The sequence below is a fragment of the Sander vitreus genome, chromosome 8, assembly GCF_031162955.1.
Source record: "Sander vitreus isolate 19-12246 chromosome 8, sanVit1, whole genome shotgun sequence".
NCBI lineage: Eukaryota > Metazoa > Chordata > Actinopteri > Perciformes > Percidae > Sander > Sander vitreus.
This window is the reverse complement of record NC_135862.1, coordinates 12935735-12949549: the sequence shown is the minus strand read 5'-3', so window position 1 is coordinate 12949549 and position 13815 is coordinate 12935735. Positions and strand designations below refer to the sequence as shown.

At 40.0% G+C, this 13815-nt stretch overlaps 2 protein-coding genes across 2 annotated transcripts; one reads left to right on the top strand and one right to left on the bottom strand.

Annotated features, from left to right (window-relative positions):
• The first annotated feature begins 211 nt into the window (after window positions 1-211).
• lmf2a (lipase maturation factor 2a) lies at window positions 212-7809 on the top strand. Its single transcript, XM_078256873.1, has 14 exons — window positions 212-443; window positions 2021-2274; window positions 2369-2397; window positions 2706-2899; window positions 3485-3663; window positions 3832-3970; window positions 4356-4484; window positions 4589-4694; window positions 4773-4869; window positions 5012-5194; window positions 5454-5622; window positions 6219-6330; window positions 6631-6739; window positions 6857-7809. Exons 1-14 carry the CDS (start codon window positions 350-352, stop codon window positions 7184-7186), a joined length of 2124 nt encoding a protein of 707 aa, XP_078112999.1. The 5' UTR covers window positions 212-349; the 3' UTR covers window positions 7187-7809.
• Window positions 7810-7857: 48 nt separating this feature from the next.
• On the bottom strand, window positions 7858-13272 carry miox (myo-inositol oxygenase). The gene is made up of 10 exons (XM_078256874.1): window positions 13255-13272; window positions 13005-13085; window positions 11915-11995; window positions 10878-11040; window positions 10713-10780; window positions 9038-9147; window positions 8628-8695; window positions 8492-8541; window positions 8241-8353; window positions 7858-8159 (listed from the first exon to the last, which is right to left on the bottom strand). Exons 1-10 carry the CDS (start codon window positions 13270-13272, stop codon window positions 8051-8053), a joined length of 861 nt encoding a protein of 286 aa, XP_078113000.1. The 3' UTR covers window positions 7858-8050.
• Between the last annotated feature and the right edge of the window lie 543 nt (window positions 13273-13815).

The following is a 13815-nucleotide window of genomic DNA, read 5'->3' as shown; positions in this document are numbered from 1 at the left end:
ACAATCGAAACTGAAAAATCAATGCATTCTAAATTAACCCTGTGTGTTACAGTAAGCGTACTTCAACAAGGCAACCAGCATTTAAATAATGTACACATACATGTACTGTACATGTTTTATCCGATGCTACCTGAATGCAGCATAACGTTCAAACGAACTGCAGCGACATCTTGAGGCCGTTTGGGTTAACTTCTCATCAACCACTCATCGCTACGTGACGTGGCCCGACCCTAGGCTAAAGTTAAATCCATCCTGTCCCTGCTTCCTCGGCCCCGGCTGTTACAGGAGCAGACAGCGGCAACTCGGCAGTGAAAGCACCGGCTGTCCCATCCAGCAGCTCGGCCCAGGCATGAGGGAAATCATCCTGCCACGGCGCATGTTCCTCTGGAGCATGGCGGTCATCTATCTGGCTGCGTTTGTGTCCCTTTATATGCAGATACCAGGTGAGACCACAACTCTGCTAACTCTGTGGAAGCTAGCTAACTTATCTTACTACTAGCTGGGAACTTGGCGGTCTGTCTTTCTGCGGTGAAGAAGAAGTCTATGTGGGCTGCAATCAGAAAGGTTTACCTGCTCCTGTCTAACTTTACGAGCTAACAGCTGCTGAGAGAGACCCAACCTGTTGTAAAGATGCACAACACACAGGACAACGTTAACGGAGTTAACGTTAAGAACGCTTTATTTTAGTAGCCCAGCAGAAGTCTAAAAGACCTCGCCCACGCGACGTCATAGTGCCAACAGAAATTTCCAGTGCATGGTTTCCACAATGTAATGTATTTTTTTAAAAAAAAACATGTTTATAGACATTTTTAAACTTGGAATATGTATTTGCCAATGAATGGCATATTCAGAGTATATTCAATTAATGCAAATGCAGAAACCAGATCACATCAAGCTATGAAGCGCAAACACACTTTTTAAAATATACGTATATGTATGTCTGGTATTTTTCTTTCTATGAGGCTGTTTTACTACATTCATACTCTATTAGCAGTGGTTCCAACCTTTTTCCTTCAGGCACCCTGGCCTTTTTTATCATTGAGTAAACTGACAACCCCTGACTAATTCATGGATGTTTCATTATATTCAATGCATAACAATAATAGCAATACAATAATACAATAACAATACAGAACAACTGATAAACTCTTTATTTAACCCACATAGTTAATAAAACGAGCGATTTGGATACATTTTGAGCAGACTATCTTTCTGTAAATAATGCATCAGAGATTAACTTTTAATACAATTCTTTGTATTGTGTTTTTTCAATATAGCCTTTTTTAATCTGCTTTCTTTTTGACAAATTCAGTGTTTTCTTCTCTCTCAACGCTTGGCAATTGTTCATTGGCAATAGCTCTTTGGGTATTTTACTGCATACTTTTTTAATGCACGACGAGACTTAGTTTAGCAGAGATGGGAAAGCTCTGTGAATATAGCTTCAGTGTTCAGGTCTTCACTGTGCCCTTATCCTGTTATATAAATAATAAAATGATAATCCAAACTTTAAAAATGTAGTTTTCTTCACAGAAATGATTGAAATGCTGAGATAAAGGCCAGCTGTGTATTTAAAAAAAAAAAGCATACTCCTAAAATCAAGAAGGCCTTGGCGACTCTGACTTGGCGTCGGCACCCCAGGTTGGGAACCAGTGCTCTATAGTAGTGATAGCTCCACTGACGGATAGGGCACATGAAGAATTAACCCTTGTGTTGACTTCGGGTCACATTGACCCATTTTAAATTTTTGTTTTATATCAGAAATTATGGGACGTAGAAATAAGCGCTTAAAAATTTAAAACTTTGGAAAAAGCAAAAACAAACTGTGAAAAAAGACATCAAAAAAAAGTTCAAGGTTGAAAGGAAGACAACACAAGGGTTAAACAAAAAAATAAATTGCTTACAAATGCAGATGCTCCCATACAGTGCACAATGAATCATTTATTGTTTGATGTGTATAACATTTTTTTATTTTAATTGATTTATGTTGATTTACATTGTTGCTGACCATGTCTATTTCTAGGTCTCTATGGTAATGATGGGCTGTTGCCTGCTCGTTGGCAGCTGCGTTACAGCGGTAAGTCACTAGGGGAACAGCTGCTGTCCTCTCCCACCCTGCTGTGGCTGGGACCTTGGCTCGGCTTGGACACGCACACCGCTATGGAGCTGCTGTGTCTCATAGGTGCTGCCCTGAGCCTCGCTGCCACGCTGGTAGAGGCTCTGCGAGACAGCGTGGTGTTTTTCTGCCTGTGGGCCTTGTACCTGTCCATGTACCAGGTGAGTCTACAGTGTCAACTGCACTTAGTTTTCTTTCACAGGTTGCTGTCATGGTGTCTCTTCTCTCACTGGCCATTTTTGTTTCACATTTCAGGTGGGCCAGGTTTTTCTCTACTTTCAATGGTGAGTAATGATCTGTGGATTTTGTATATTAAATGTTTTGTAATTAACACAATAGTGTTATGAATAGCAGCTGGTTAAAGGATCCCAAGATAGTTTTGGTGGTTGGCCCATAGGTTTATGTCATCCTCAGTCCACTGTTTGTAACATCGTAGTAATGTTTGTCTCTGCTGCTGTGCAACAACACCGTAGACATCAACAAAGTAGAATGACAACCCTGGTTCTCTTGTCCTCTCTGTCTGTCCCTTACTTGCAAATCTTTCCATTCATTTAATTGTTTTCTGTTGCTCTTTCTACTTACCACTGTCCAGGGACAACTTGCTTCTGGAGACAGGATTCCTCTGTATCCTTGTTGCTCCACTGACATTAATCCGAGGGTCACGAGGGGTAAGAGCGCATGATCGCGTGACCTTCTGGCTGATCCGCTGGTTGCTCTTTAGGCTCATGTTTGCCTCTGGTGTGGTGAAACTCACATCTCGTTGTCCCACATGGTGGGGCCTTACAGGTATGTTTCAGAGTCTGTAGGTTGTGCCTTTTTAAAGTGTATTGTTGTGTGTATGTGTTGAGGGTAGAAAAAAATCAAATATCACAATATTTTGGACCAAATACCTTGATGTCGCAACAATACTTTAGGGTTGACTATTGGTGCTTTCACAAAATATTTACCCAGTGAGATTTTTGACAAATAATCCTCAGTACTGTGGATATGATGACTAAGTGGGTAAAGGCAAAAAAGCTAGAACAGTCTGGTAAGTTTAGAAAATTACATCAATTTACTGTAACGCAGCCTGTAAAACCATGAAAAGAAAACACTTTTGCCATATTACGATATCCAAAATCTAAGACGATATCTAATATTGTATCACAGTATCGATGTAATATCAATATATTGCCCAGCCCTAGTTGAGGGTGTGCATCCCTTAAGAAAGGACATTACTACAATTTGAAAACTGCAATTTGACTTTTGTGACATCTCAGCCGCTGTAACTGACATCAGCGCATTTAAAATAACGGTTTTATATTTCCTTTTGTCAGGATCTTGTCCTATTTTTCAGTTGAATAAATCTTTTTTTTTTACTGTGTGTTACAGCTCTGACGTATCACTATGAGACTCAGTGTATCCCCACCCCGCTGGCCTGGTTTGCCCTACAGTTGCCGGTGTGGTGGCATAAGTTCAGTGTGGTGGGGACCTTCGTAATAGAGATCGCTGCACCCCTGCTTTTCTTTAGCCCACTGCGCAGACTCCGGCTTGGGGCTTTTTACTTGCAGGTGGGTAGAAATTCAAGTGATCTCCACAAACTGGTTCCGAGATCTACAATTAGCAAATATAATAGCAAGGGTGTGCATGTAAAGCATTTTGCTAGTTAAAAAAGTAGCTACTTGGTTTGTGCAGTAGAATACATTATTGGTTAATTTGTTTTTGTTTGTCTTGTGTAGGTTTTGCTTCAAGTGCTCATCATTTTGACTGGCAACTACAATTTCTTCAACCTGCTGACTTTGGCCCTGTGTCTGTCGCTTCTGGACGACCAGCATGTACACTTCTGGCTATGCAAGGCCGACAAGATCAGCAACAATGGTATGATAAAAACATAACTGCAGCATACATATGCGGGCTATACTTTGTAAACTCTAAAAATTAGCTTGAATAATAAAGTATGCAGGTAATCATCCAGATACACATTTGATAAGTAGTTTTGCACAGCTATAGGCTCAGTGTTGTTTCTCAGACAATATTTTTGTCATATGCTGTCATCAGGGTACGCCAGCATATTAAACACCCACCATCACCTTTAAAATCAGTTGACGCGTAAACGTTTTTCATTTTTAAACTTAAAAAAAACCTGAATCCTGCCTACAGAGTAACGCACAGTGAAAGCTTAAATTTGGACCAGAGTGGTTTGTCCATTATGCCAAAGTTTACTTACCAGAGTATCATCATGCTCTCTCTTGGATGTGGTCAGACTCCAAGTTGCGGTCGTGGCTGTGTTACCTGCTGGAGTTGGCAGTCTGGGCTCTCATGATCTTTGGATCAATTGTATTCTTTGACCTGAAGCTGGATACAACGAAGAACAGCATCTCCTCCAGGACAGGTGTGTGTGTGTGTGTGTGTGTGTGTGTGTGTGTGTGTGTGTGTGTGTGTGTGTGTGTGTGTGTGTGTGTAGTTCCTTTTTGTAATCCATTTTTGTCCTTGCAGCATTCACATTCCACCAGTTTAACCAGTTTCTGAAGACAGTCACTATCCCCTCTATCTGGATTGGTGTTCTCTCTCTCACCTGGGAGATGGTCACAGCCATGTTCAGGTGTGTGAGTGTGAGAGATTATGTTTCGTTTTCTGTATTGTATGTTGTACAAACAACGTACGTAATGTGTTTTTCTAGGTGTGCGTGTGTCTCCGGTTTCCTGAAGAGGTTTTGGGGAACTCTGCAGTGGACTGTGTTTGCTGCTGCCACCGTTGCTATGTTCACTATAAGCCTGGTGGGTGCTGTTAGAAATACAGTAATTATTGAACTTCATATCATAAAGCTAATGACTCATGTAGTTTAACCTTATAATTGATCACAAATATTTTTTTTTTTTTTTTTACTCTTTATGTTGACTGTTTTTTTTTCTGTTCCAGGTGCCATTCAGCTATATAGAGTTTGACTCTCATGCCAGATTGTGGCCGGGAGTGCGTCAGGCCTATGATATGGTGGATCGCTACCAACTGGTCAACTCATACGGCCTGTTCAGAAGGATGACCGGGGTCAGTGGGCGGCCAGAGGTTGTTATCGAGGGAAGCAACGATGGAGTCTCGTGGACGGTGAGAGAAAAGAGTTATCATGGACGATGGTTTGAACAGGATCTAAATATGCCTGTTAATGATGACAGGCGTGCTATGCTAATGTTCTTTAAACATGCTGTATAATCCCTAAATTCCACCTGGCGCATCTGTAACTGTACCCTAATACCGTGGAGGCACTACTGAACAATTTCATTATTAATAATTGTGCAGACTGACTGTCCTGCTACACTGTAGTAAGTTATTCCTATCAGTATGTTTTTTTTTTTCCTTCTTTTAGGAGATTGAGTTTATGTATAAGCCAGGCAACCTAAGTGCAGCACCTGCTGTGCTGACACCCCACCAGCCCAGGTTGGACTGGCAAATGTGGTTTGCTGCCCTCGGGGATCAAACACAGGCTCCATGGTTCACCAGCCTCATATACAGCCTGCTGCAGGGCAAAAGAGATGGTATGCATCCTCAAGAGTGTCAACAATTAATTTTGTAGCTGTGTTTCCTGTCACTCTTTTATCTCCCTAAAGGACAATTCAACACAGAATCAAACTACCACTGCACTGCTTTGCATTGGTTTAAAACTTTCAAGGATGCTGCACTTCTAGCCACACACAAAATAATGATGTCACAGAAGGTGTTTTACCGTTTTATCAGCTTATTGAAAAGGCCTTTATGTGACTACTCACTGACTGAGTTGTGATAAGAAATGAATCCAGCCCCAGATCATTGCAGCGGTGCTCACACTAATGTGTGGTCAGAGTCATTTTAAATACATGTTTCTCACTGTTTGTAAAGGCTGCCCCCCAGTGGTACTATCAAAACACTGCTGCGCCGTCTTTATTTTGATGAAAACAACTTACAGTATCTCTGTCGGGGTGTTAGTTTGGGACACAGAACAAACTGTTCTTGGACCAGGGCTACAGGTACCTAAATGTTTCAACCCATAGAGCACAGAACAGAACATGTTTGAATGTTAAATTATGAAAAGAAGGCAGTGTTTGTTTTTATAAGAACAAGCAGATCTCTGAAAGCTTTGCTTTATGTCCTGCAGTGATAGAGTTGATCCAGACCGATGTATCACAGTATCCGTTCTACCAGCAGCCTCCCACCTACCTCCGTGCCCACCGCTACAGATACTGGTTTACTGAACCGAAGGCTGACGGGTCAGTTCTCTCTCTATCTCTATCTCTCTATCTCTATCTCTGTCTCTGTCTCTATCTATCTCTATCTATCTCTCTATCTGTCTGTGTGTAAAGAAATCAGATCAGAACAGCTAATAGCATCACTACTACAACAACAATAAACATGATTTATAAAAAATTTCAGCAATTTTGTCACTATTTTAAAAGATTTTTAGTTAAGCAAGTTTAAGGTAGGCATTTAGAAGTTCACTTAATTTTTCCTGTGCAACCATGTCCTCAGAACATCAGGATATTTACTGTTTGGCTGTTTTTTGTTGACAGTTCCTACCCAAAGCGTTGGTGGAGGAGGGTCTATGATGAGGAATTTTATCCCAAAGTGCATCTGGGCAGCACTTTCCTGGAGAGCATGCTCAATCAGCATGGACTCAAGGTAAATTAATGTAAAAACATAATATTAGCAATTATGGAAAAAAAGAGAAGTATGTGGGAAGGAAATGTCTTTTCATTCTTCTGTTGAATATTGATTAATATTCATCTATATTTGTAGGACAAATCTCCTCCACGTCGTATGCCCAACACCACTGTTGCCCAGGCGGTGAGGTGGGTGCGCTCTCAGGTCAAAGGTGTTCCTACCCACATACTTATCTGGACTCTCATTGCCTCCAGCGTCACCCTCTGTCTGCTCCAGGGATTGCAAAACAGGAATAAACTAACAGAAAGGACCCCACTCACTTATATGGCCGCTGGGAACGATCACACAGATAATGTACCTGACGATTCTTCAGACCATTGTGGGAAGTCAGATGAACAGCAGGCAGTGAAGGAGGAGGAGGTGGAGGAGGAGGAGAAGAAAGAAGGAAGATGGACGGGACAGTGAAGATGAGGTGGAGGAGGGCGGAAGAGAGGAGAAAGAAGATGCTGTTGACAACGAAGAGGACTAGGTAAAAGAGGAGGAAGACGGGAATGATGAGAAGTTTTGAAAGAGATGAATGTAATCCCGTTATAGACTGTTATCACCACCTGCCTTTATATAATGTCACCAAAATGACCAAAGAAGTTGTTCTGTGCATAGTTGTAATTTTGGATCAGCCAATTATTATAACTTTATTTGCCTTCTCCCATCCACACCTCACTGCAGTATATATTTCATAAATCAGTTGTCTACATCAGAAACCAATTGCTTAATTCAGCACATCTTATCAGATGTTTAAAAACTGTAAAATCTTCCTGGTTGCTTCTGACGTACGTTGAACATTCAATCTAGTCAGATCAAATCATGTGGAAAGAATTAGAGAAATATGAATTTAAAATATAAGATGACGTGTGTGTGTTCCATTACTGTGGTCTGCCTCTTGCTGTATCTACTGAACTAAAACAAGTGCACTTTTTTTCTTCTTTTTTTCCACAAATGTGTCTTTTGTTTCAGTGTTAGAAATGAAACATCACACGATGTATTTTTAAAATGTTTTTTTTTCATATAATAAAGTACAATAAAATAAACACTTTTCTGTACATTTTAATCTGAAAATGTGTAAAAATCGTGAGTTACACAGTATATATGTAATTTGAATTGTCAGTATAGATCAATACGTACTGTATAAGAAATATGTGTGTACAGGAGATACTAAATCCAGCTTAGTGTTATTATAAAGCAACAACATGACAAATCATTCTATATTTCTCCACATATGTAATCACCCTCTACTATATAGTGTTGCAGTTGAATTCAGTGTTGTTTGTTTCACCACTTCAGTATTCCAGGACAGTACTTGTCGATCAGAGACTGGTAGTACGGCTTCAGCTTGTCGACGTCTGGGAGCTCGGTGCTCTTTGTGTACAAGTCAAATTTGCTGTGGAAAGGATGGAAGATGCAGCTTCAGGTCAAAGCAACGAGTGGGATAATGTGCATATGAAGAGAGGAAGATGCTCACTTGAACTCTTGGACCCAGGGCAGCATGCGCAGGTCTTTGTCATTGCACAGGTGCATGTAGTCTCCGTGGGAGTGCCAGGGGTAGAACGAATGAAAGCGAATCATGTACAACCCCTGAAGAGACAGAAAAAGAGTAGATCCATAACTGACAGGTGAGGAGAGGAAATCATTACACACTTTATTCTTTCGCTCCAATTTCGTAATTGCCCAAAACATAACTTAAACAATCATTTAATGTACTAATTTACTGACCTGCTCTGGGATGGAGCAGTTGTTAAACTTCATAACTCTGTAGAGATACTCTGAAGACAACAATGCAAACATTCAGGTACAGTATCGTAGATAAACAGGCACTTTGTGTGTGGCTGAATGTGATGACGTCTCTTACCATCATGGCCCCAGGACATGAGGACTTTGTCGAGTCCACAGTTTGATTCATAGATCCCATATTCTGTACTAAAGAGCCAAAAAAAAGTGATACATCAAACAACTAGCCTACATGTGTCGATAATTGTAGTGCTGAAATAAACGGGTAGTAGAGCAGAGCACTTTAAATGGTAATTGCATAGGAAACATTGTATTTTTGTTCCATTTATTAAAATTGATGGACTGTGGACTACACATACTGAGAGGACAGTTTTAAATGCAAACAATTCAGCGGTATATTTACATTGTAGATGGCAAAAAAACTGGCACAGAGATAGTGTGGAACTTGTGGAAAACCTGAAGTACATCTCCTTAGGGTTAGGGGTAGACCTTCAATCACATACTTTGTTAATGTAACATGAAAATACCAACTTGTAGCTGGTAGTTTTCTCATCTGGGTTATCCATAAAGGTATTGTCTCTGAACACAATGGAGTTTTGAAACTTGCAGCCCACTGGGAAGGTGTCACCTACTACAGCCCACTGTGAGCACACATACACAAAGCCTGCTATAAAAATAAATTATATCACTTCATATATATTATATAAAACGAAAAATGTCAAGTTATTCTTGTAATAATGATAATCTCTTATCAAAACAGAGTTCAAGCATGCCTTGAATGAAAAGACAAAAAGGATTGAAGAGGGCTCACAGAAATAGCAATGACAGTATTGGAAAGACGAAAACTAAAACTGGAAGAACACAAATAAAAAACCTCAGTTTGAGGGAAAGGAAATCTGAAAAGGTGTGACATTAAAGCGGCTATATGTAACTTTCAGATTTTAGAGGCCGCTTTGGACAAAAGCGGTAGTCCTAGTGTTTTTACCACACCTGCTGTTGTAAAGGTGTTTTCTTTACCAGTGCTGTATTGCCCACTGTAGATTATGAGATAGCGTTACTGGGAGGTCATACAGTTGAAATGAATGTTTTGCTCAGACAGAAAAACATTCATTTACAATAAGAGAATAAGTTACAGATGCATCGTTGCATTTTAAGTGTTGCATACAGTAACTTAGCCTACTTTGGATGTCTCATGAGATAAACCGGGTATCACTCACGAGCCAAAGCATTAAGAAGTTCTAGCAACCAACGTAATAATAACTTTCATATAGCGCAATTCATAAAACCCACGGACGCTTTACACAAGTAACGTTACAGGGGGACAAGGGAACAGATAATAGTAAGCCAACACAAACACTGAGTAAAGGGGAAACGTCTGCGCTAAATGGAAGGGGGGCGTAATTATATCGGCTACTGTAACCACATCGCGCATTGTAAAGTTATTTTATGAATGAAATAGACACATACCCAAGGGCCAAGTCGTCGGTTTTTAATCATTTACAATCCCCTAATTGTCTCCATCTGTTGATAGCCCGACCGAAGTTGACTCACGTTATTGCAATTGTCTTTTCTCTTTTAGCTTTTAGTTGTTCTTTGTTTAATTTCCTTCTTTTCTGTGATGGTCCTGCCCCAGTATCAGCCATAACTACAACAGATAACTTCTAAAATAACATTAAAATACAATTAGGCCTAATCTGTGACTTATCAGAATGTGTGACTGTAGCGGCGTCTACCTGCCACAAATCATTCTGTGACTACGCTGGAAAAAATCGAAACCAGGCACGAGTTTTTTTTTTTTTGTAGGGTGGTAGGGGAAAACTCATGAATATTCATTTGGGAACTCATCCCTGAATGGCTAGTACTCGTTGCCTGCTCTGGTTGGGTTGGTTAGGTTTAGGGGGAGTGGGATTGGTTATGGTTAGGGTAAGAATGTCAGGGCGAGCCAATCAGGGATGAGTTCTCTAATGAATATTCATGAGTCTTCCCCTACCACCCTGCAAAAAAAATTACTAAAAACTATATAAAAATGGTTCTTTTCACTGTTAATGTCGTTTGTTGTTACAAGTAATTTAAGACCATTGTATGAAAAATGACAGAGCTTCAGAAACATTATAAGTTACATATAGTCACTTTAAGGTAGGAAATTGAACCCAGTTCAAAGTTCAGCAACCTTGATGGAACTGTAATACCAGACAATGTGTCGTACCTGGGGTTCATCCCAAAGAGCCATTGTCTTCCCAACATCATGGATCAGACCCACCAACTGGAACCAGTCTTAGGAGAGATAGTGAATACAGATATTTATTATTTATTATTTTTATGCATGTACTTGTACACAGCGTGTGTATTTCTGTCTCTCCCTGTATGGTACCTTTGTCCGGGTATGCTTGGCGGATGCCCTCAGCAGTCTGGAAGGCGTGGAAGGAATTGGGGAAGTCCACATCAGGATCGGACTCGTCCACCAGCTGGTCTAGAGACATGATGGCGTCCATCATCCTCTTACGATCGTGGTTGCAGCCGGCCCATACAGAGTGCTGCAGGAAGGTACGAGTCATAGCATTACTGAGGAGGCTTTCTTTCTCAAACTTGCTAAGAAAGCCCCTGAACACCTCTGGGCAAAACAACTTTTTGAAATATTGCTTTCTTGTTGAATTTTCAGGCATAAAGGGACCAGGTTTGTCTGCAATTAATTTGCAGTGTCATGGAAAGCTTCTGTAGCTGGGTCACATACATAAAAACAGGACAGTGTCTGTGTGTTATCTTTGGGAGAAGTGAAAATGAGGTTAATCAAACAACCTTTAGTCCAGACAACATCTTGTGGCTCTTTGCCTTTGGTGTGTTTGTCGGACATGAGGACTTGGTCATCCAGAGCAAAACAGACATTCACAAAATTCAAAGAAAATACAAAATCAGTACGCTTTAGTTTAGGGGTGTCAAACTCTTTTTAGTTCATGGGCCACATATCCCTAATTTGATCTCAAGTGGGCCAGACTAGTAAATCACTCCAGAAAGATCAGAAACTTTATCTGCCACAGAGTTTTCTGCCAGCTTGATGTTGGCAAACACAAGTTGCTTCTGCTAGGACAGCGTTCTAAGGCCATTGTAGGAAAAATATAATGTTACGGACCCGGGAGAGAGGGGTAATATTCTGAGAAAAAACTACAGAATTTCTAAGATTACAGTCGTACATTTACGGAAAAAGAACTTGGATATATTTTCTGAGATTAAAGTGGTAAATTTGGAATTGGAATAAATTAATTCTATGAAATTTGCACACAAGTCATCCAGTGGGCCTGATTGGACCCTTTGGCGGGCCGGTTCTGGCCCACGGGCCGCATGTTTGACACCCCTGATTTAGTGCAAGACAAGTTCACCAAGTCCACCACATGTCCACCTGTATTTACTCACCTTTTGTTTCACAAAGTCTAGTGTCTGATTGGTGTGCATCAGCTTGTATGTGTTGAACACACGGTCAATTAGACTTCCACTCTAAAACACACGCATGCAACACAACAATAGATTTACAGCATCTCAGGTTAATAAAATGCTATTGAGTAACTGCATGAAATCTTTTATGGCAGAAATGTATTTTGTCAATGACCTCTATGGTTTAAAGTATAAAATTCATGAAACGTCTGACTACACCCACCTTCACTCTTCCTTGTGACTTTTTACATCACAGAGCATGAAACAAGGTGAAAATTTCAGTTGCTACATAGCAACAAATGTACATTTTTCATACTGGTAGCATTTACACTGACCCACCAATAGTTTAGCCCATTTGCAGGTAATTTGCAGAAAAGCAGTCCATAAGATTTGTAAATACAAACTGGATTTACATATATTTTGTTACTACAAACTATAATAGGAATGAAGGAAAACTGGATGTTAAAAAAAATCCACCACTGTTGAATACATAATCAGTGAAAATGAGAGATTTAGTAATCTATAGTACTGGTGTTTACTTATAGAGAGAGCACTACAGGGCCAATAGGGGATAACACTCTGCTGATTGAAACAGACACAGCTTTGCATCCCTGCTCCAACCCTCATTATGACTGAGAGAATTGGGAGACATAATCATAGCTCACCACCTGAGATGCACTGTTTTTGAGAAACTTATTTATATACTGCATTTAATTGTAAATCAGATTCCTTCCTTCCTTCCTTCCTTCCGTCCTTCCTTCCTTCCTTCCTTTCTTTCTCCTCTCCTTAGCAGAGGATATAGCCTATCAGTCTCTAGTCCAGATATCAGGAACATTGTACAAATTTTCTCAAACCCGATTGCACAGTTTTATCCTTTTAAAAACTTCTAAATGAGATTTTTATTTGTATTTTTTATTATTACATATGTGGCCAATAGTGTTTTTGCATAATTATAACCCTCCCATACATGTAACAACAGTGTATTTCTCACCTCTGAATTCACCCCTCTGGGCATAAATGAACGCAGCAATAAATAAGTGTCATCATCAGAAGGAGAGCTTTGAATGCTTACCTTGAAGTTTCTGTAGTCTTCCTTTTCTTTGGTTTTATCCATCTCCAAATTTGGCCGATATGCCAGAGACGGGTCTGGACCCTGCATTTGAAATAACAGACATTGCAGACAACACTTTTAGGTTTGACAAAGATAAATAACATTTGTGCTTTCAAAATAAAATTACATATTAAAAGTACTTAAAATAAAAAAAAAGTAAAAAGGATAATATTGAAAGCATAGCCACGGTATTTATTAAGGCCACACGTACGATGTTGATGACACGCATGGCTGACAGATGAATGTCTGTGTTGTGGTGTTTTGTTCCTCCTGCCTGTATATATCCTGCAGGTTTAAAAGGTAATGCTTTCGACCTGCACTGTAAGCCTGCATAAAGTGCACACCAATGTCCAGTCACACTTTAACCAAACCTCATCTAATGGGCTACCCTGTGTTGAACCTTGGCCTTGTGTGCGTGTGTGTTTGTTTGTATGTGCATGTGTGTGTGTCCATCCCGGGAAGAGTTTTTCAGCAGGTTACCTGTTTGGACTGATGTAGCATGACTCAGTAGTTCTTTGTTCCGCAGTTAAGTTGTTTATCTCTAATCATATAATATATTTATTATTTAAAAGAAAGCACATTTACCGAAATTTACAGATCTATCTAAGTTTATACAGTACATCTGTCATCTATACCTGTAGCTACACACAGAAAGAAGAAACCAAATAAGCTTCCATTGATACATTTTTATTTCTGGTTATTGATCACATTACATAACACAGACAACAGGGTCGGCCCGTGATGGTGATTATTTCTCAGTATCAAATGTCCT